Source organism: Heterocephalus glaber, unplaced genomic scaffold, assembly GCF_053883595.1.
Source record: "Heterocephalus glaber isolate CG9 unplaced genomic scaffold, H.glaber_assembly_v1.0 deba00001481, whole genome shotgun sequence".
Classification (NCBI taxonomy): Eukaryota; Metazoa; Chordata; class Mammalia; order Rodentia; family Bathyergidae; genus Heterocephalus; species Heterocephalus glaber.
This window is the reverse complement of record NW_028258317.1, coordinates 36323485-36347766: the sequence shown is the minus strand read 5'-3', so window position 1 is coordinate 36347766 and position 24282 is coordinate 36323485. Positions and strand designations below refer to the sequence as shown.

At 31.6% G+C, this 24282-nt stretch overlaps 1 protein-coding gene across 19 annotated transcripts in view; it reads left to right on the top strand.

Annotated features, from left to right (window-relative positions):
• Ccdc171 (coiled-coil domain containing 171) overlaps positions 1-24282 on the top strand; it is a 361174-nt gene that overhangs the window by 211569 nt on the left and 125323 nt on the right. For 17 of the 19 annotated variants that reach the window (XM_087183886.1, XM_087183887.1, XM_021252871.2 and 14 more), the window contains 2 exons: positions 15452-15597; positions 17501-17555. In XM_087183886.1, coding sequence (XP_087040012.1) covers positions 15452-15597; positions 17501-17555 — 201 coding nt within the window. The remainder of the gene's footprint in view (positions 1-15451; positions 15598-17500; positions 17556-24282) is intronic. The other 2 variants (XR_015440062.1, XM_087183890.1) reach the window with 1 other exon arrangement.

The following is a 24282-nucleotide window of genomic DNA, read 5'->3' as shown; positions in this document are numbered from 1 at the left end:
TAAAACATGTTAGCAACTTTAAAAGTCAAATAGAAACAAAATTAAAAATTAGATTATACTGCATTAGGATGTTTTTTAGTGTTTAAGAATTAAGACACATGACACTTTCTTAATCTTCTATTTTGGTTAATTTATGAAACCTGGAACTGAAGGCTTAATGGTATTATTTCTAAATTGTAATTATACTAATAATCATCTGTGGCCATGATCTTGGAATTTATAGTGCAGAGGAAGGATTTATTGATTTATGCTTTGGAAGAAAAATGGGATTGTTGTATAAGTAGATTGCTTGTTAAACACTAGTACCTGCATACCAGTTATTGCAGTTAGTTTTGAGCTCTAACTTGTCTTCCGGTTTTCATTCAAAAATAGAGGGGATTCTTGTTAAACCCAGCTTCCTGAGAGATCGTCTTATATTATTGAGTCTATTAAAAAGTAACTACTTTACCTTGAAATGTGCAAAAGGAATCAGTAGTCCTACAAGACTGCCTTTTAAAAAATTGTTCAAAATCATATTTTCATGGTAGCCAGAATATCAGTGTATATGACTTTTCTGGGTTTTTGTTGTTATTGTTGTTGTTGTAGTATTAAAATCCTTTATAGTTAGAGGGTGTTTGGATATTTTGGCTTGATTTCTTTTTGGTCCCCTGCCCTGGCCTCCCATTTGTTTGCCTGGCTTTTTGTAAAGAAGTACTACTTGCAAGGTATTTTCCTTAAGGTACTTTTCATCCTAATGAACTTTTCCCATGACGTTCTTTTCCTTTTCATTAAAGTTTAGGTCTAGAAAGATTTTCACTTTTTAAATTGTTGATTGTGTAATGCAGAAAAGCTAAATAAATCTACAGTGCGTATTCAAATGTTGAATCCATTTTTTAATGATATACAAGTCAAATCGCTTTCTGCTTTAATCTTATTCAGCTATTCTTGGTGTTTGATCTCTTGGTAGGTCAGCCATCTTTAAATGAAGTTACATTTTCATCTAAAATATACACTTGAATATGAAAAACTGAGTTTTCAAGTATAGGAAAATTACTTGGAATTTATATAAGTGATATTAATTTACATAAAATCTGTAAGACTGAAGTTGCTTTTTGTCTTTAGTTGCTTTAAATGAGGAATTTCCTTTGATTAAATTTATAGCATTCTAAAATACTTTATGTAATGTGGATATGTAATTTTATTACGTATGTCATATTTGTTCAATGGTTTGTTCTATTTTTAGCTACAGTTGGAGGCACTTTGTAAACTTACAGATTTGCAGTGTGGAGGCTTCAGAGATCATGCAAATTCTTTTAGCATCTATAGTTATATTACATAAAAATAGCTAGCTATGATTTATTTTTTCTCAGCGCTCTGAGAAATTTGCAAACAAAATCTCATCCAATATTTAAGATATGTTTTGAGTTAATTATTATTATTCATAATTTTCAGATGAGGAAATCAAGGCACAGAATTTAACTAGGTGGCAGAGATAGTAATTGGTGGAGCAGGCGACTGAACCAACCCTAAGATATTTATTAAGGAGGATGATAGTAACCTTTTTTCCCTCTGTTAGAAAAATTATTTCTTTTGAATGCACACCAAATGACTTAAATTATATAGTTTAAGTACAAATCTTCCTCTAGTTAATTGTGAAAATACTTTTATTTGTTGTTTCAGTGGGGCCAATTGTAAATTAAAAATGTTTTAATTTAAAGGACTAATGAAAATTTATTCACTGTCTGATAGTTTCCTCATTGAGACTCAGTGATGATTTTTTTTCAGAAATATTTAATCATAATTTATTGTAGTAACCACCTTTAGAATATTACATTTTAAATGGAATGAGCATAAATCTCAATGTCTCAGACTTTGGGGGTAATTATATGTTCATAATTCTAGCATGATTAAATGCTAATGTTTAATTCATTTTAGAGGTAATTTTACCCAATATGGGGCTATGTATTCTAAATTATAAAACTATTCTGTTTGTAAAAAACATTTAATTACTATGGTCACATTTTATTTGGAAGTTTAACATTGTACTGTTATATCACTGGTTAATCTGATACCTCAGAAAATACTAGTATTTACTAAATTCAATGAATTTAAAAATTTTTAGTATTTTTATAATTAAGTAGTTATCCAATGAATATGACTTTGTAGTGCTTTGATCTTACAAAATGTTGGCAGGTGTTATTGTGTGTTTTGGTTCCAGAAAAATATACATAATAGTATTGACCTTGATAAAATTAGAATGGCTGAAACTACAAGGGGTGAAGTATATCTATCAGTATCTTTTGAAAACAAAATCCTATACTGTTGCCAAAATGTACCTTGGGAGGCATGTGTACTCAGGATGAACGTGGGGTTCCAGCAAGGAAAATCACCATAGCAGAGGAAAGAGGAAGCACCCTGATACTGTTTTGCCTCATTTCAGGAGTGAAAAGCAGACCAGAATCAAGAGTGGTTCTATGATTGAGTTAGAATTCATCTGTTTTTCTGATCTGTGTCCTGTGACATACAACACTGAGTCCACATGGAATTTAGAAAATCTTTAAAATCTTTGTGTGTGTGTGTGTTTGTGTGTGTGTGTGAGTGAAGAATATAGATTTAGAGTTGCTGTGCTGTTTCGATGCTGTTTCATGCTAAAGGTCTTAAAAAGAGGTAACTTTGACAAAATCTTTTACATCAGATTGTTATGTATTATGGAGTGACAATTGGCTTAGAATACCTAGGTCTTTATCTACTTACTCACTGGAAAGGAAACAGGTAATTGAAATCTTTCCCCTACAGCATCAGATAAATGATAGTGATTAAATTTAGCTGTATATGTGAGTGTGCATGCATTTTTTCACTATTTGATAAAAGGTTATATGACTAAGTTCATTCTTTGATTTAGTATAGCACATTTAAAAAATTTTTATTTACCATTGTTATGATATTCTGAGCTTTAAACAAAATCTTGTGATTAAAGTTGAGTTTATGAAAATTATCAGTTGTACTTTTTAGTTTCATAAAGTTTATACATGTGTTAATAATGAAAAATTTTAATAATAATGAAATGTTTCTGGCTATTTTGATACATACACTATGTTTTTAATGTACCTATATCTATATGTATAATGGTATATATCATATACATAATTTAAAAATAAACTATCATGCTTTACAGTGTTATTGTGTTACCATCCTTTTCAAATTTAGAAATGTATCATGGCCTGTTTAAATACAATTTGTTTTTAAGAAGCAAAGGAAAAGAATGAAGAATTTCTTATGTATTTTTTTCCTTTTCAGATCTTCTTGAGTAAAAAAATTAAAATATGTATATACTAAATGTGAGTTAGGGAAAGATTTGGAAAAGCATGTTCTTTATGAATTTATAATTGAACAGATAAATTTATTTTAATTTGTAATGTGCAAATTCAATATTTTTCTATAAGATAGGCATATATTTTTATTATGTCTTTATACTGACTTAAGAGTCTCAAATGACTTACTCTGATTTTTAACATTTAATTAAAACTTATTTCTTCTTCTGATGATTTAATATTAAAACAAGTTAGAAATTGATTTTTCTAATGTTTCTGTTGATTTTCATAGGTAGTAAATTCCAGACTAAATTGCCAAGTATGGAAGTATCCATCAAGATACCTTGTGTTATGTTGCAGTAACAAATGACTACACAGTTTCAGTGGCCTTCAGTAACAAGTGATTTCTTACATGTCACACTTATTCATCTTGGGTCAGCTGTGCTTCTGCTTTATATTTTCTATACCCTAGGCCCATGGTGGTGAACCTTTTAGAGCTTTCAGTAATACAAACAGCCACGGCACTGGAGCTATAGGTTTGCCACCACTGCCTAGGCCGGCTGGATATTCTTTTCCTGGGACTATTAACTTCATGGGAAAAGTCTCTGTATGGGTACTTTGTTGGTCTCATATCTGCTAGGAGTTGACGTTTTACTCCCAGCCACATTTCATGGGGCAAAGCAGGTAACTTGGGGACACCTGATTTTGACCAGACAAGGGATATATAATCTTTCCAAACGAAGTACTTCTAGTTTAAATTGGTTAGGATCAGTGAAACAAGAAACTATACTTCCCCCTCAGGGAGGTGAAAAAATAGTTTGACTAGTAATATGAGCTACCAAAATAACTAATTTTCCTTTATAATGTATAGAAAAATGAATGTTTTCTAGTTAGTCACATTGACCAAATTAGATACAACTTTACATTTTAACTTCTCAGGAAGCTGTTAGGTGACATTTTTTTCTCTCTTACTCTAACATTTTTCTTGGTATTAAAAAAAGCTCTTTCAGTGTGTTGTGTTTTTCTTTAAGTAAATTTGAATGTTTTAGAACAGTAATAGGAAACCTTTCAGAGAACAAGTGCCCAAACTGCAACCCAAAGCTCACTTATTTATCACAAAGCGCCAACACTTCAGTTAAACCTGAATACTGAGATTTTACTTTAGAAAATATAATTTATTCATTAACATCTTTTGTCTTAAAAGAAAAACACAGTAATAGAACTTTCAGTGATACAAATAGCTTTTTATTGATTTGGTGTGCTTTTGTACAATTAATGTGATCTTTGCTGCTGTATGTGTGCTGGTAGTTTGTTGAACCTTGGCTAGGGTGACTTGGCTGCATGCGGACAGAGGGCTCTGCGTGGCCACTGAAGCACACGTGCCATAGGTTCACCACCACTGCTTTAGAATTCCTCGAACACTTTTTAGGCTCCAGAAGCCATAGTCGTGATATTTCAAGGAGTCACCACTAGATGGTGATCTCATTCATTTTAGAAGGATAAAACAACTTTTTTCAGGTGAATGGGTTGATTAAAGAGATATCAGAAATGAAAGGCATACTAATTTTGTGTCAAGCTCTTTATGGCTCAAATGGTACTATTTACTGAGTATGTATATACATGTACATGCACATTTTGAAGCAGTTGTATAATGGAATATTACTTTCCCACGTGCATGTGTGCACGCGTGTGTGTGTGTTTTCCTCCAACTGTTATTCCCTGAACAAATACAGAAGTTTTTCTAAGCACAGTTTTTGAAGAAATTTCAGTGAGGCTTAATGTTTGCAGTGAGCTCATTTGTTAATCTACATTTTGGTATCCCTAAGATAATATATTATTTCATCATTTTCACTGTGACTCAGGGCTTATGGCTCTCAGTCATATAATTCAAATTCAGTCATATAATTTAAATAAATGGTAGGATTTCACACAGTAATTAGTAGAAATAGAAAATGTATAATACTGCATTTGTATAAAGTGAATATTAAATATACTTTGTAATGTATAGGTAAATTTTGGTACAATACTCTTTAGTATGTTTAGGAAAACTGCTACAAGACAGTTCTTTTTAAAGTCCTTTAAATGTGAGTATATCATTGAATCTTTTTATTTAACATTGAAACCATATTAAACATTGGTGAGAGTTCCCTGAATGTTTATCTTTTCTTTTCTTTTTTTTTTTGGTCCCGGGGATCGAACTCAGGTCCTTGCACTTGTGAGGCAGGTGGTGAAACCACTGAGCTAAATCCCCGGCCCTGCCCCTGAATGTTTAGATGAACTGTTGCAGTATGTTCAGAATGATCTGTTGTATTTACCATAATTTGGCAGTTACAATTTGCATATATGGTACCTGAGATGGATTGGAGAATGCTGCTTCATAGCCTGGAATCCTTCAGCAGCTTCCACTGGCTTCCTGTGACAAAAGTAGGCATATTTAGCCATAGAGGAAACTCTTACACAAAAGCTTGAGGGCAGTATTAAAGCAAATTCTGGTTAAAAGAAGAATGGAGTTTGGGAGTCCATTAATTCAGACATCTCTTTCAAGTCCCTTTCCCCTCTGTCCCTATGGAGCTCCACAAAGTGCTGTGTGCAAAAAATTTGCAAGGTTTAAAGGTCTGGTTTCCTGATCTTACTGGCCTTATATGTGTCATTGATCCTTCCTTCTGTCATTCTCAGTAGCACCCTATCCTCGAGCCATGTCTACCTACCTCTTGTATTTCACTGAACATACCATTTTATTCTGCTGAGGCTGCTCTTTGCAACACTGCACACTTTGCTTTAATACTAGCTGCTTTTAAAACCTATCCTAATTTTTTCAGTTTAGAAGTCATTTCCAAGAGGAGTTTATTCTTTAAGTATGTAGTTACTTACACGTAAAGCTATCTTGTTTTGAACTCTGACTCTGTCTAATCTTGGGCAAGTACTTGAACTCTGTGCCTCAGTTTCCTCATTTAAAAATGAGAGTAATAGAATAATAGTAGTACTTACCTCCTGGAATCATTACTCTTTCACCTTATGAAAGTGTTTGCAGTATCAGAGCTATGTGGGAAATGCAAGCAGTCACGTGAAACAACAGATCATCTTGTGGCTGTTACCTTTGTATCGCCTGTTACAGGCTTTCAGACTTTCTGTAGGTAGATGTTTATGACCTGGAATGGCACCAAATTACTGTACTTCAATTGCTGGTCTCTTTTTCCATTCCCTTCCTGCCCACATCTTCTTTCCTTCATCCCTTTCAGAATAAGGATAGTGGATTTTTTAAAAGTCAGATACAATTCTACCTTTTTATCTCTGATTGGCAAATTTGATACTAATTCTTCTATTATTTCTATTACTATAACATTGTAAGATAGTCTATGTGACATCTGTTATTTAAGGGTGGAATTTTGAATTAATATAAGCATATAAGTGTCTTTTTTACATAGTTGCTAAAATCTCCGTAACAGAGGGAGCAGGTATAGGTGCTGTGTTATGGAGCTAAATATCTTGATATACTGTTGTAGTAGTGGAGAGTTCCTGTTATAAATATTTTAAAAGTTGAGATTACACTAGACAGCCAAATTTTAACCACTTACCAGTCCAGTTATTTAAATACAGAATGACAAAAGATTGCATATTTTTTGTTAATTGTTATAAGATAATATAACAGGAAATTTAAAAATGATAATTTTATCAAAGTTATTCAATACAAGAATTGACTGACTGAAATGAGAACTGCCTAAGTGACAGTCAGGATAATACCTAAACAAACTTTCTGCTTGAGTAAGCTCAGGGTAAAACTGTTAAAAGTTAAATTCAATCCTGTTGTTAACTTATAAAAGAAGCACAGAGAAGTTCATTGCTTTTTGAAAGGATTAAAAAAAAAAAGTAGTCCCAGTGTGTCTTGAATAATATATACAATTCTGTTCTCCAATGGAGGGCAAAGTCAGTTTTCCATTACTGTGACAAAATACTTGAAGTAATTGATTTAAAAGGTTTATGTTAGCTCATGTTTTCGAAGTCAGTCCATAGTTGCTTTGTTTTGTTGCTTTGGGCCTGTGGTAGCACACTGTACATCACGGTGGGAGCATGTGGTGAAGGAGGCCTATTGGCCTTATGGTGGCTGAGAAGCAAAATGACAAGAGGGGGCTAGTGTCCCAACATCCCCTTCAGGGCTGTGCCTCTAGTGACCTAACTTCCTTCCATCAAGTGTTGACTCCTAAATGTTGTACCATCTTTTGGTAGTACTGTAGGTTGGCAACCAAGACTAACATGTAGGCTTTTTGGGGGGCAGCTTATCCAAACCATAGCAAGTCTTACACAGTTTATTTTTGCTTTGCAAATATTTTACATCTCATTATTACATTTAGTAATTGCCGACAACCCCCCTCTAACACAAAGGACCTTGGGTTGCACTTTCTTCAATTTTTTGATGTTGAAAAATTATAATTAAATAATACTAAAGCTCTGTTGGACTTCATTTAAATAAAAATAGAAAGCAGCCATTTAAATAGATTGAAATACTTTACTAACTTTGTGGAATTTGATAAGGGAAATATTGTGTTACATTTCCACTGGTTAGTGGATTTTTTGGAAAATCTAGAGAGAGAGTCACTGAAACAGTTGTGGTGCAGGGTAAAGAAGTGTTTAGGTTCAGGGACTTGGAATCACATTTTGTAAAAAACTACTCATTTTTTTTTATATGAATTTGAGTTACTTCTCTTAGTTTCCTTATGTATGAAATAGGAGTGATAATGCTGTCTACCTCACTGGATTAAAGGCATCAAATGAGCAAATTGTAAAGTACTTGGATGATGATATGATGATGATGACCATGACGATGATTCTCATTTGGCACTGAAGTAGTATTTCCCCCAAGGGATTGTGAGAAAAATGATAACAGGTATAATGTCAAACATTTATTAAACACTTGTAATATGGCAGACATTGTTGTAAGCATCATACAAGAATGAAGCTAACACTTTCACATAAAAATGAAGTACTCAACATAGAATTAGTAAATATTTGCTGTTCAGAACTCTCCCCCCCATAATTATATCTCCTAAGCTAAAGAAATCAGTGGTAAAATACTTAATGCACAAAATTCCACCTAATGCACAGTTTTCAAGAAAAATCTCAAACTTTACATTCAGTCTAAAACAGTGATGGGAAACCATTTAGACATTTCAGTGCTAACAAATAGCCCACTGAGGCATGTATGCCACAGGTTCACCATCACTAGTTTAAAACATCTTAAATTTATTTTGCTAATTGTAAATTTTGCCTTCAGATTCTCTTAAATAGTGAACTTTTACTTAGTTCTTGTTTGATTTACTTAATAAAAGCATATTTAAATTAAATAATAGTTTAAAATCTTTAGTATAAAAAATATTAATATGAGGGTATTTTAATTATTAGTTGGCTTACTTAACCTATTCAATTATATCATCAAAAGAATTCTTGAAATTGAAAGATTCAACAAAATTTCTTTTTAATGTTGAAAACTCAACTGTATGAAGACCTTTGTAAATTATTCATTTTTTCTACATTCTTAGTTGAATTGTTTTAGGTAATTGTCAAATAACTTTAAAACAGGATTTATGTTTTCAATGGTACTTTTCTACAACTTAATTTGTAGCTGAGCCATTTAAAATATTGCCAGGGAATTCAACTCTTTGGGCCTCTTCTTAACTAGCATTTTGAACTATGTAAAGTCTTTGGAACCTGCTGAGTAGTAGTCTGCATTGATAAAGTCTAACAGAAGAACCTATGTGTATTCTCTCATCTTGCATCTCTTAGGCATTTGTTGAGAGACCCAGAAGTCATATAAAAGTTGATTTTGTTATAGCATTATCATGTCGTTGTCACAGGCAGGTAGTTTCTGTCCCATGAGGTCTGAAGTGCAGCCAAGTGCAGTTTGCTTTATGCTCTGAGAAAACATTATTGCCACATTACTGCTTACATGTCATGTGTCACAGTAAATTTAGCTACCTCTTGTCTACTTTGTGCTTTTCTGAGGATATTTGTCAGTTGAGAGAGCTTTCATGATTCTCTTTGCCTCCTTTTTTGGCACTTAAAATATGTTTTAACCATTTCTCTCCCAACTTTACCTCCTTATTACCTGACACTTTTAGCTTAACAGAACGTGTTTTACAGTTTATATGCAAGCCCTAAAACAAACAGCGTTCTGTATATTTTCAACTCTAATGAAGTTTCTTTTCATTTCATTATATATTATATATATATATTACTACTAATCACTTAGAGTTAGTTTACTGGGAAGGATAGCTTTTTTCTTTTCTATTGATGAAATTTAGAAGGAAATTTTCAAAGGAATGCATGAGAATATGGTACCGATTAGCATAAGAAACTTTACAACAAAATCTTACAGCATGCTTTGAAATTTTAAGTGTGAATCTTCATTATTCTTTTTCTCAATTTTTGGTTAGTCATCTATCATATAGCTTATTTATAAAAGTATTTTTTATACCTGCTTTTGCTAATTTCCTTCTTTTCCAAATGTGATAAAAAAATTTTTAAAATTATATAAATTATATATATCTCAGTAGAAATATCATAGAAAATAAATTGCCATACATAGACAGGGATTTATTTAATGACTATGTAATGACACTACTTCTAGGAATGTAATTATTGCATTAATTATGTCTTTTAAATTTATATAGTCTTTTATAGATATAGGATACTTTCACATCTTACTAGACTTGTGAATTTTTAAACTAGCATTGCCACTTACTCAACCCTGAGAGTGGGGAAGTTACCTGATCTTCAGTGTTAATTCTTAAATATGTCACCCACTTGTCACAGTTAAAGATAAAAAGATAAAATAAGTGTCCCTAGGAAAGATAACTTAAATGTTATCCATATAAAATGTCTCCATATAAAATATAGTATATCAATTTTGAAATGCATTTATAATCTTTCTTTCTTTCTTTCTTTCTTTCTTTCTTTCTTTCTTTTCTTTTCTTTCTTTCTTTCTTTCTTTTCTTTCTTTCTTTCTTTTTGTACCAGGGAACTTGGGACCTTGCGCTTGTGAGGCAGGCGTTGGAACCACTGAGCTAGATCCCCGGCCCTGCATTTATATATTAATTGTACCACATGCCAACATTATTTACTGTTGTACATTTATTGTAAATTATTTAATTGCTTATCTCACAGATTCTTGAGCTTTATTTAAAATGTTATTTTTTAGTTTTATTCCTAATTTGTTTACCCAACTCTATTATAAATTTGGTAGGTGTATTATTTTAAGTTTATACTTTCTGTGGCAACTTTCATAGTTTGATCCACCTGGAAGTCAATTAATTCTTGATTAATATTAGTTTTTAGTTGTCACATTCTTATCGGCTGAAAATAGGATTATTTTCCCTTTCAGGATTAATTTTAATGGCCTGAGATGTTATAGGAATGCATATTCAGAAGATACAGACAGTTATAACTTATTTTTTACAAATGTTATAGATATTTTTTCCTGATCTGGGAAATGTGACTTAGTTCTTTTTAAGTCTTGTGTTGTTGTCTTGCCTTTGATTTTGTATGACTAACTTTTTATACCAAATTGAATAACCCATTAGCTTTTAGTCTGTAGGAATGTGGATCCATAGATATTTCCCATTAGACAAAAGAAAATCTATAAAAGCAGTATCCCCTGGGGCTCAGTTTTCCTAGAGGCCTAATGGTCTAAAGCACTGCTAGACAGTACCCTTATGAGAAAGAACTATCTTGAGTGATTCCCTTGACATCCAGAAATATTAATTGGAGAGATGTGCATATCCTTTCAGGTAGCTTTACCTTTTGTGTTATACTGCATTTATTAATCAAATATTCTGATTCATGAAATTCATGTTATGAATTTTTAATTTTTAAAACTATTGCTATACAAAATCATACATTTTTTATATTTGTTATAGTTTTAAATTAGAGTTTGCTAAAATAATGCACATACTATATTTAAGAAGCCATGTTTTTTGAAAAGGTTTTTTTATGCTTTAAAAAAAAAGACTTCAAAAAAGATCTTCCCTGGAGATGGTTGCACAGGTCTGTAAAACCCTCTGAATGATACAGAGAGTGAATTGTGTGCTATGGGAATTATATCTCAATAAAGCTAATATTTTAAAGAAAAATTTCCACTTCACAAAATGCTTTCATAGATGCAAACCAATAGAATTTCAATTTATATTTATGATCAAAAGTTTATGAGCCTTAATAAACAGTGCTTTAGAAATATAAAATTATACATAGCGAAGTAGTTTGTGTTCTTATTCATTAGTAATATATGTTTATTATAGAAACTTCAGAAGCTATATATAAGAAAAAAGATGTTTAGAGACATGTTTGGGGCATTTAATTTTCCTATCATGTATTTCATTCCTAAGCTTTCCTAGTATGTAACTATTTTCTTTGTGTCCGTACTTTGCTTTGCCAGCTTTCATTGGTAATATATTTACTTTTCATGAGTATTTTAGGAAAAAATATCAGATGTAAGTATTTTCTTATAAAAATCTAGTGACATCATTGGCTTTTTTTCTCTGAGACTATGAGAATGTAAATGAAAGCAAGCAAAAGCATCATCTAAAAAGAAATTTTGATAAAGATATTATATAATAGCTTTTGAAATATATTTAAGTTTTTCTTGAAAACATTTTGAACTTAAAATGAGAACTAGAATGTTTGATAAATGATTTTGACACATTGGTTCTTGTGTAAGTAGAATTTTTTTCTGGCTCTTTAAAGACTTATTATCATATTTACCATTAACTTTCTAACAGCTAGAATTGTTCACAACACTGTTTAAAGATAAATTCTTTGATTTTTTTTGGTAAATATTAAGACCTGAGTACAAAATGAGGGCTGTATTGTGGATTAAGTGAAGTATCTCAAGGCTGTGCTGTTCTGATAACTGAACCTGAAGTGACCTTTCTCAGACACAATTACAGAGCTGTATGTTTTTCCTTTAATTTCATCAGGGGTTTAATTAGTATACAAATAAAACTTCCCTTATCTTCCTTTCTACCTAATTGGCTTGTCTTCACTTATATATGAAGTATGTGAAAGTGGGCTGTAATTAGGGTGACCGTGTTAACCTTTTTTCCTCAAACGTACTGTTGCCTAAAGGCCTCAAGGCCTAAAAACAGTGCTTTGAATTATTGCTTTGCAATCACTATGGCTGTCCCATAGGTTTTCTCATGAGCAGAAGGGCTTTGGGTGCTGCAGGTTCCCACTGCTTAACAGGATCTTCATTCTTCTCCCCACTAAATGTTTATTGATTATCTCGCTGTTCCAGGCTCAGCCTCCAACAGCTTAATATCAGGTGACAGTCAGGAGAGTTCTCCAAGTAATTAGAGTTGAGCATTGGGGGAACAATTAGGAGCAGAGTTATTAAACTTGATTTATCCTATTCTCTACTGAACAGTTTCTTGGATATCAGAACATCACACTTTCACAATCTACCCTGGTTGAGAAATTAGTGGCTAACCTGCTGCTTATCATTGTTGCCTTGCTGCCTAGAGGCACACCCTCTTGGTTTCAGTCATTTGGTAGGAAATGTTATGAGTCCATAAAGTTTATCATAGGTTTTAATTAGATGAATTTGAACAGGAGAAAAACTGAACTTAAAATGTATATTTCTTCTATATATTATATACATATATTCTATAGATATATAAGTATATGATTTATACAAATAATTTTGCTATAATTAAAGCTCAGTGCAAGGTTTTTTAAAAGATTCTGTTTTTGTCATAAAAAAGTGACTGTTAGAGACAAGATGTATTTTTGAACCACATTTTATGTCTTGGTGTTTTGCATACATTAGCATAAACCTTAGGACCTATTGATGTGTGTACATTCCTTGGAGATGTCCCTAAACTCTTTAAAAGTAGAATTCTATGCCTATAAGTATATTAACCATGATATTTTAGAAACTGTATTTTCATTTTCACATAATAGGAAGTATGATTTATAATACTTGTTCCTTTACTGTGTCCCTGAAATAGCATAGGCTTTAGAAGAATTTGATAGCTCCCTGTCATTGCTCCTAAGAGATGAAAATGAAAGAATGATACCAGAAGACTTAGATGTCCAATAGAAGTTTTAATGCTAGGAGTTATGTCTTCTTTTAAAGTATACTATATGCAGAAACATCAGGTGTGGTTTTAGAATAACCCAGGCTCATGGGTTTTCCCAGATTGGACCAGTGAGCTTCAATCTAGACAAGGCTGGAAACAATATACGGAACCCTTGAACAGTCCCCTCAGATAGGCCCCTCACAAATAGGCTCAGAGTTGCTGAGCAAGAAGATTCGAATATTCTGTTGGAAAAAAGTTTAAGCTTTATGTGTAACTGGTGATGGATCATTAGTATTATCTTCATACCCTAAAAAAACATTCATTTTATTTCCTAAAAGTGTTATCTTGACTTTAAAAGGACTCAAATGGGGTTTAGTTTTAAATGAAGAAATCTCATGATGCTTTAGTGCATTTCATTATCTTAACATTGGCATAAAATTAGGCTTAGAGTAGTTTAAAAAAATCTATCATTTGTCGTCTTTTTAAAGTTAATTTAATCCAGTTATTATTTCATGGTGGAATGTTCTTTTTTAAAAATTTAAGATAAATTTATTTTTAACTGATACATAAAACCAAAACCCCTTTCTACCTATGGGCTACCATGTGATGTTTCAATACATATGTAGATTTTATGATGTTTAAATCATGTCAAACATATATATCTTCTCAAATGTTAATCATTTCTTCATGGTGAAAATATTCAAAGTCCTTTCTTATGTCTTTCTAAAATATGCAGTACTTTACTATTTTCTATAGTCACCCTACCATCCAACAGCACACCAGAACTTTTTACTCTTATCTAACTGACTTAATACCCACTGATCAACTTTGGAATGTTCTTGAAGATTTTTCAGTACTAGAGATTTAAAATAGCATTCAGTATCTAATGAGTAATCATGGTTTGCTCATTTAAAATTTTTTGATTCCTGTTCATCTAACAGCAACATGACTGCTTTAAATGTGAGCTACTGAATTTAAAAAGATTCAACATTTTAAAATACTATCTAATTTGAGGCAATTGCTTCCAGAGTGAATTGTTTTAGCTCTATGGAGGCAACTTGAATTTTTAAATTATGTACTGTGAATATTCTGAAAGAATAGTGTTGGAAGAGTTTTAAACATGAAATTATGTGGTTTTTCTTTACTGGATTTGTGAAGCACAGTTTTGGATATTAATGTATGGCTAAATTCTTAGCAAAAAGAAAAAAATACATGTGTATGCAGTTAGTTGTTTAGCTCATTGTTGAAAAACTGATAAACTTATTTTAGAAATTTCATAGACAAAGGAATTTTAGTGGTAAGAGATACTTTGATTCCTATATTATTTTGTGTCCAGGAATCTTGAGATCTAGACAATAGTCCTTTAAATTGTTTCTGATTCTAACACCTTCAGCCCTAAACTTTCAAGATGAAGTTGTACAATTTCATTTTGAAAATTTTCTCCTAAGTGGATATTTCAGATTAAATATCAACATATTTTATACTTCTGTGATCAGGGAGACATTTACAGACTTTTAAATAATTCTGAATGCAAGTACTGTTCTTAACTTTCTGTATTAGTTAAAGGGTGTTGGTCACATTTATGTTGCTATCCTTGCTATGAAGTTTATTTACTGAGAAACAAGTGAATTTTATTGTAAGAGTCCAATTTGTCTACTGGGAAGTCTTGAGAAACTTTTTCTCAATCATATATTCACTTTGGGCATATGATGCTTTTAAAATTCAATTTGGAGTTAAAACAGATTGTAAATTTCATATGCTTTGTCCCCTGAAATCTTTATCTTTCATCATTAAACACAACTTGAGATTTCTATAATCAGATATTTCTAGTGAGAATATAATTTGCTATTCAATACTTTAACAAATAAAATAGTCGTATTTTGTAGCAAAACATTTCTCAAAATCTTATCTGTCCTATCATTTTTCATTAGTAAATGTGTAAAATTTTTCCAGAATATTTGTTAAACCTCGATGTGTAATGACCTAACTCTACTTCTCAGTCAGTCTGTATTTTTCTTTGTTTAATAGCCTATGGCATAAATTGAAGTTAATTATCAGGGCTGACAAGTAACTCTGTTTTCTGTCTGCTTGCAGTGTCTCTCCGAGGCAAAGATGGAGCTGAGAAGAAAAGATCAATCTCTGCGTCAGCTCAATAGACATCTTACCCAGCTGGAGCAGGACAAGCGTCGGCTGGAGGAGAACATCCGTGATGCAGAGAGTGCCCTCCGCATGGCAGCCAAGTGAGCATTTGGACCTCAGGGAGACCACTTAAAACAGACAAAAGATCAATTCTTACTTTCATGCTCCGGGTTTTAGCCCTGGATAATACAGTGTTAGAAAACAAAAGTACAGCTGTCTTTCTTTGAAATTCTCTGATATATTCTCAGAAAAGAAAACTCTTAACATACTAAATGTATGTTTTATTGGGAAGCCTCAAAAAAGTATAAGTTTCCATATAACCTCTAATTATGCATATTTTGGTCTCTGTTATATTGTTACATGTTTTAGACCATGTTTTAATGTGAAATATGACTTTATTTAAAAGTTTTGCATAGTATCTTTTGTCACATATTCCTTATCCCCTTCTCCGCTCTCCTCAAATTCTGAATATATTCTAATATACTAACAATGTAAATAATATTTTCATAAAGAAATGTTAGTATACAATCAACATGTGTGCCATAGTATTTTAAAATGCAACAAAAATATTGACCATAGGAAATCATTTCATAGCTAAATATTTTAGTATATGTGCTGTTGAAGTGAACACTCATAGCTAAATATTCTAATATGTTAAATAGAAAAAAATGTAGTTTTCAGGTGGGCAAAAATGTAAATATGAGTGTTTTTCCTTTATCAAGTATCAAGTTGACATATATTGTTAAATTCAAATTGAACAGTTCTCTTGGACATTTTTATTTGTTTCGCATGTGAATTTTATGGACTTCTTTAAGATAGTCCTTTGTATAATATCATGACTTAAAGTCTTTTTAAGAATTAAACACTGATTTAAATAAATTAAAGTCTCAATTTGGAATTCTTAATTCCTGCACTTGCAAAAACCCATATTAAAATTTTTTTTGAGACAAACTGTTACTAAGCATAAACTATTGTGAAATATGAATATACTCTGTAAACTGTAGATTGTTGTCTATAAATCACAGAACAGGGAATCTGCAGTCTAGGCTTATGATGTCACTCGAGCATAATGATAAGATGAATTATATGAGGCCCAAATATTGGCATGATTGAATATTCACTATTAGTTTTTTCAAAAGTGTAAAGCTATCTAACATTGCACCAACATATTAGGTATATGTAATTGTCATTTTAAAAACTCAGTTTTTTGTTGCTGTTGTTCAGGCTCAATTTCTTCATATCAAGTGGAGAGACTTTGCGTAGATAATTTCCAGTGAGACTTGCAGCTCTGAGAAAATTCTGAGATTAGTGAAAGTAGGATTATAAAACTTCCAGATTCATACTGTGTTTTCACAACATTGCTGTTAAGTCAGGACCTTGACACATCTATGATCTGTGACTATAGGCATATATTCTTACAAAACTAAAGAAGCCTAGTTTGAAATATGGAGAGGTAATTCATTACTTACAGTTTTTGGTTTATAATTTGCTACTAAATTTTTATCTTCAGCATATTTATTCAAACTTTTTAGTTATGAAAGCTCAATTCAATGTACAAGGTCAATAGAAGAAGCTAGTAACTGCATATTCCTTGTCAGTCACAGAGGGTTCTTTGTGTAATTATTATAGGACAAAAAAATCTGTGTAGTAAGGAAAATATTATTTTACATAGTGTAACAATTTATATTTCCCCATCACTAAAAATTTAAGTCTTTTCATTATAAATAAAAAGAATAAATTTTACTTTTTTCAGAATATTTTTATTATCAATTATATAATCATGATTTCTTTTTTCTTTCTTGTTCTCCCACCACCCCCATAGGATAGGCAGCATAAGTGAATATAAGAGCTAAGTGTGTTATCAGTGGATATTATAGGTTTTTTACTTTTAAAAGGAACACAATGATAACCAACTCCTGTTTATCTTAGTGACTTATAATAAAATGTATAACAGTTGCAGAAAGCCTGGGGGCTTTACTCATATCCAATCTTTCTTTTTTCTAGAGACAAAGAATGTGTTGTTTATCATATGAGAACAGTAGGAAGTATGCTTCGTAAGGTACTATAATTTTTCTTTAATGTTCAGTTTTTATTATGGTACTTGTAGTTATTTTTATTAACTACCAAGCACTTTAATTTGTTACTATCTTTAAAAATTAACAAAAAGTTATTTTAGAAATGACTGAAATCTTGCTTTATATGATGCTGGAATGTTTTTTTTTTTTTTTAAGAATCACTGTAGGTACTTGAAAAAAACCAGTTGTTTCTTCAAACTAGTGTGATTGTACTTGAATTATCTATAGTATTTGCTGAAAAAACCCCGAGGTCTCTAAAATTCTTCATGTCTCATACTGATGAAATATTTGTTTGAGCACACTGTTTAACCTCTTATCACTCTTAAATAGTTGTCTTAGATATGTATACATATTTACATAATGTATTTTATTTGGCAATATTCATATGCTTTAACTTAGCAGTAACGTTATTCAAATTGAGATTTACCTTCTTACTGTTTTTGTTTTCTGGTACCAGGGATTGAACTCAGGACCTTGAGCTTGCGAGGCAGGTGTGGTGCCACTGAGCTAAATCCCTAGCCCAAGATTTACCTTCTTATAAGTGAAAATATATTTAATAATCCATTATCTTCAAATTTTATTGCTTTTGTATGATAAACTGACTTTAATTAATTTGTAGTGAACAGCATAAGAATATTGCGATATTAGTGAAAACTTAAGATATGAAACAGCTGTATTTTTTTTTCTGGGGATTGAACTTGGGTCCTTGCACTTGCACAGCAGGCGGCCAAACCACTGAGCTAAATCCCCGGCCCCTGAACAGCTGTATTTTGTTAGCATCTATTCCACATTCAAAAATGTCTTCATTATTTTGTTATTTAAAAGTAGAGAAGTGTTATTTATGTATTTCTGTTTCTTCCTAATAGACAAATTTGTTGAGAATGCAAACATAGTACTTTTAAGATATATAGAATTTATGAATGAAACATTTAGAACCACTTTGTGAACCAAATTTACTGTAGTTTTATAAATCACTGATTATACCCTAAAACTAACTTTTTAAAGGGGATATTAAATAAACATTAATGAACTAATATCTAATCATTTTAATATTTTTTAAACACTGGGCTTCTCTATTCTTTTACATTTTGAAAATGACTCATTATTTCTCATCAGCATTTGGAAAAAAATCCAGTATTCTGAGTTTCCAATATTCTTTTCTCTTAGTTGAAACCATGATTTTTTCCCTCCTAATTTAATAGTTTAGCCCATGAATTTAGTTTAAATATAGTCACATCAAACCCATGTATGCTGCAAATTTGAAATTTAGATTTTCAGTAAAAAGGACATCTTTGGTTAGATTTTTATACATGCTGAATCTGAAGATATAAAAGTCAGTTGTGTCATGTATGTGGTATACCCCTGTATACAATTAATGTTGACTTTGAGATCCAATTGTTCATCATTCTAGCTGGAAGAAAAAAATGGTAAGGTAGCAGTTGACTTGGGAATGGAATTCGATGTCAGGGAAAAACCATCATTGATCTGAAATATGTTATACCTTCTTTCCTATGAGAATGGCAAGATAAATGTCTTAAGTTTTAAAAAATTTCATATTTTTATTTAAAACTACATAGTATTCTAGACTGCAACAGTAAATTGTATGATAAATTTTTTATTTTTTTTTGGTACCGAGGATCGAACTCGGGTTCTTGTGCTTGTGCAGCAGGCAGCAAAACCACTGAGCTAAATCCCCGGCCCTGTATGATAAATATTTTAAATATAATACTGATTGCCAAAGGGTGATTATAACCATAAAGATAAAGTTCTCCAATTGTAGTTCATCTTTTGTTTCTTTGTGTCGCATGGAAAAAAGATGTCTGAAAAATTGGGCAACAAACTGTAGATTTATTTTTGTTGTATGGCTTTTTCCCCTCTCAAATTTAATTATTTTGATTTATGTCTTTGTAAATTTCTATTTATATAGTGGTTTTTAAGTTACTTAGTTACTTTTCAAGCTTGAAGTGAAAATTTAGGAAATCTAATTGATAAGTAGAGCTAACTCTCTCCAGTGAAGTGTGGGTGAGAATGACATGGCTAAGGAAGTGGCCCTCAGAGCCCCTTTGAAGATGTCCGGGGAGGGCAGTCCCAACTGTCTCTGTGACCTAGTCCACAGGGTTTTTTTCTGGCCACTTTGGGCTTTTCCCTTGTCATTATGCTGGTCTTGGAGAAACAGAGGTGTATAGAAAGAGGGCCCAGGCTTGTTCATGGTACCGTAACAATGGTTGTGATTACATTCAAACTCCTTAGCAAAGTACTGTACATAGTGGATAGCATACCTGTTTATATTTCTTATTTCTTTAACACATTTTAAAGATATGTAACATATTCTAGAATAAAACTAGTTTTTACCTGTTGAATTGAATTTTAATATTAACTTCTGACACAATAATCAAGCAGAAACAATTTGTTTTCATGTAGACATTCTTTCGCATTTTATTTTTTATTTTTATTAGTACATAATACACTGTGGGGAGTTGGTTTTCTTGCATTTTAAACAATTGAAACTAATCATATTTGTTTATAGAAAAATCTGTTAACATTTTATTTATATTTGTTAATATTTTAAAAATCTTAAAACTATATTACACAAAACAGTTGTCTAGATATTTTTAAAGTTCCACTTGGGCTAATACTAGTATTTAATAAGGAAAGCTAGTCATTTTCATGTAAAAGTATCTACAGTAGACTCTCCATATCCACCAGTTCTGCATCTGTGGCATGAGACAACCACAGATAACAATATTTAAAAAAAAAATTGTGTCTGTAGTGAATATATGCAGACCTTTTTTCTTGTCATTATTCCCAAAACAGTAGAATAAAGCAGCTATAATGCTATTTACGTAACATTTACATTGTTTTATGTGTAATCTAGAGATTATAAGTGTTTTATAAGTAATCTAGAGATGATTTAAAATATAGAGGAGGGGCTGGGGCAGTAGCTCAGTGATAAAATGTGTGCTTAGCATGTATGAAGTCCTGGTTTCTATTCCCAACACAATAAAATGAAATAAAATGTTTGTGTGTTATGTGAAAATATTATGTCATTTTACAAAAGGGATTTGGCATCCTTTGGATTTTGGTATTTTAGGGCGGGTTAGGTATGTGTCCTAGAATCTGCTGTAGATATTGAGGGATGATTGTACTTTTTTTTGTTTTGTTTTTTGGTACCAGAGATAGAATTCGGGTCCTTGAGCTTGTGAGGCAGGCGGCAGAACCACTGAGCTAAATCCTTGGCTGTACTTTTTTTTGAAGAAGTTTTCTTTTAATTGCATTCAAATACTTTCATATATGTATATATATGTGTGTGTGTGTGTGTGTGTATGTTGTTTATGCTCATTTTAAATGTAGATCAGAAGTTAATTACCTGTTAAGATACCCTTTTTTGGGGGACCAGTGTCAGGTTTGGGGGCTAAGAAAAATAAGAACAAGAGAACAGTAAGTACAACTTTTCATAATATGCCTTTCTTTATACACTCATTTTTGAGTTAAATTCTTGGCTGTTTTTGAAAAAGTCACAATTATTGAACTTGTTTTGAAAAATTCACCATTTTAACATTAATTTTATTGTTACATTTTAGGTATATTTTAACTATTTTAAAATGCACAATTCATTGGCTTTCAGTACATTTGCAATGTTGCACAACTATTATAGTGATCTAATTCTAGAACAATTACATGACCCCAAAAGAAACATTGTGCCCATGAAGCAGTTATTTCTTATATCTCCTTCTACTTTCTGATAAACACAGATCTCTCTTTTTTCTACATGGATTTCCCTATTCTGGATATTTTGTACAGATTCAGACAATACAGGGCCTTTGTTTGGCTTCTTTCGTTTAGCAAAATTTGTTCAAGATTTATCCATTTTGTGGCTTGGTATTGATATTTCATTCCTTTATATAGACAGATATTCTATTGTATGAATATATCACATTTTGTTTATATATTTGTCATCATCCAATTATATTCTTTCAATTTTTTAGTTGCTATGAATAATGCTGCTGTGAATATTGATGTCCACATTTTTATTTGAACACTTCTTTTCAGTTCTCTTCAGTATGTAGGTGGGAGTGGAATTACTGGATCATAGGTAATATTATGGTTAACTTTTTTTTTTGGTACTGGAGATCGAACTTGGGTCCTTGCGCTTGTGCAGCAGGCGGCAAAACCACTGAGCTAAATCCCTGGCTACTGTGGTTAACTTTTTGAGGAATCACCAATCTGCTTTTGCATAGTGGCCATACCTTTTAAAGTCCCCAACAGTATATGTAAGTGGTCCAACTTTTCTACATCCTTACCTATACTAGTTTCTGTTTTTTGAAAAATGGCCATCTTAGTGGGTGTGAAATAGTATCTCATTGTGGTTTTCATTTGCATTCCCTAATGACTAATGATGCTGAGCACCTTTTCATGTGATCACTGATTCACTGTATGTCTTTGGATAAATATTCAAATCTTTGCCCTTTTTTAAATGGCTTATTTTTTGTTGTTAAGTTTTAGAAGTTCTGTATATTCTGAATATTAGAATCTTGTCATGTATATGATTTGAAAATATTTCTTCCTTTATATAGGTTATATTTTTAACTTCTGTCTAGATGATGTCTTTGGCTGGATACACAAGTTTCAAATTTTGACAGAACCTATTTTTTTCTTTCATTCCTTTGTGTATCTGACCTATCTAAGAAACCATAACCAAATCCAAAGCCATAAAGATTTCCTTCTATGTTTCCATCTAATTTCATAGTTTTAGCTCTTATATTTAGGCCATTTGTCCATATTGATTTAATTAGCACGAGATAAGATCTAAACTTCATTCTTTTACATGGGTGTTCTGTCATTCTACCACCACTTGTTGAAAGGACTTTTCCTCGATGAATGACCTTTGTACTCTTTGTGGAAAAGCCTGTGACCATATAGATATATGTATTTATTTCTAGACTCTCAGTTGTATTCCATAGATCTATGTCTATCTTCATACCAGTACCACATTGTTGGATTTCCTTGCTTTGTAGTAAGTTTTGAAATTGAGTATTGTAAATCTTTAATATTTTTTTACAGATTGTTTTAGCTATTACAGCTCCTTGTCAACTCCATCTAAGTTTTAGGATCAGTTTGTCCATTTATGGAAAAGATGGCAGTTGGGAATTTTGACGATGATTACTTTGAATTTATAGATTATTTTGGGGAGATTGCTATTTTAAGGATATTAAATCTTGCAATACATGAACATAGAACACCTTTCTGTTGGTTTAGTCTTTAATTTCTTTCAACAATATTTTGTAGTTGCATCTTCTTGATTAAATTTATTCCTAAGTATTTTATTCTTTGTGATGCTATTGTAAATGGAATTGTATTTTTAAATTCATTTTTCAGTTGCTTTCTTACAGAAACACAACTAGGTTTTGTATGTTGATCTTATATCCTACAACTTTTCTGAATTAGCTCTGTGTGTGTGTGGGGGGGGGGGTTCTTTAGGATTTTCTCTAAAGTCATGCCATCTGTAAATACAGATTTATATCTTTCTACTTTGGATGCCTTTTATTTCCATATCTTGTCTAATTTTTATGACTGGAACTTCCAATACAGAGTTGAATAAACATGTGGAGAACTGACGTTCTTGTAATGTTCCTAATCTTAAGGGGAAAGGGTTTGGTCTGCACTATTAAGCCCAATATTAGTTGTGGATTTTTCATAAATGCCCTTTATCAATTAGAGGACATTCTCTTCTAATCCTAGCTTTCAAAGTTTGGCTTTTTCCTTTTAATCAAGAAAATGTGTTGAGTTATCAGATACTTTCTCTGTATCAATTATGTTGGTCATATTTTTCCTCCTTACTTTAATTCTATTAATGTTTTGTATTACCTAGATTGACCTGTGTGTGTTAAACATTCTCCATTCCTGGGATAAATCCCACTTAATTATCCTTTTGGTATACTATTGGGTTTGGGTTTGATTTGCTACTTTTCTTTATTTGTTTCTGAGGATTTTTGTATCTAAATTCAAAAGGAATATTGGTCTTTAGTTTTCTGGTTATATGTATATACCTGGCTTTGGGAATGAAAGTAATATTGGCCTCATAGGATAAATTAGGAAGTGTTTCCTCCTCTTCAGATTTTGGAAAGTTTGAAAGAGAATGGTGTTAATTCTTTAAGCATTTGGTAGAATTCACCCATAAAACTTTCTAGTCCTAGACTTTTGCTTTGTGGAAGATTTTGATTACTGATTTGATTTATTCTAGTTCTATGTAGATTTTTCTGTTGATTTGTGAGTTAACTTTGATAATTTGTGTTTCTGGCAATTTTCATTTTATTCAGTTTATCTGATTTGTTGACATATAATTGTTTATTCTCAGAGTAGTTTTTAAGTCTGTAAGACTGTTTTTATTTTTGTAAGATTGGTAGTAATGTTTCCATTTTTATTCTCTGTTTTAGTAATTTAGTCATCTTTTTTTCTTGGTCAGTCTAATTAAGGTTTGTCAGTGTCGTTTATCTTTCAACAAGTGAACTTTTGATTTTCTTGATTTGCTCTGTTGTCTTTCTATTCTCTTTCATCTATCCTTACTCTAAATTTTACTTCTTTCCTTTTATTTACTTTGATTTTAGTTTGCTCTTTTTCTTACTTCCTTACTTCTTACTTCCTGAAGATGGAGCATTAATGTGAGCATTTACAACTAAAACTTTTGGTCTAGGCACCGCTTTGCTTGCATCC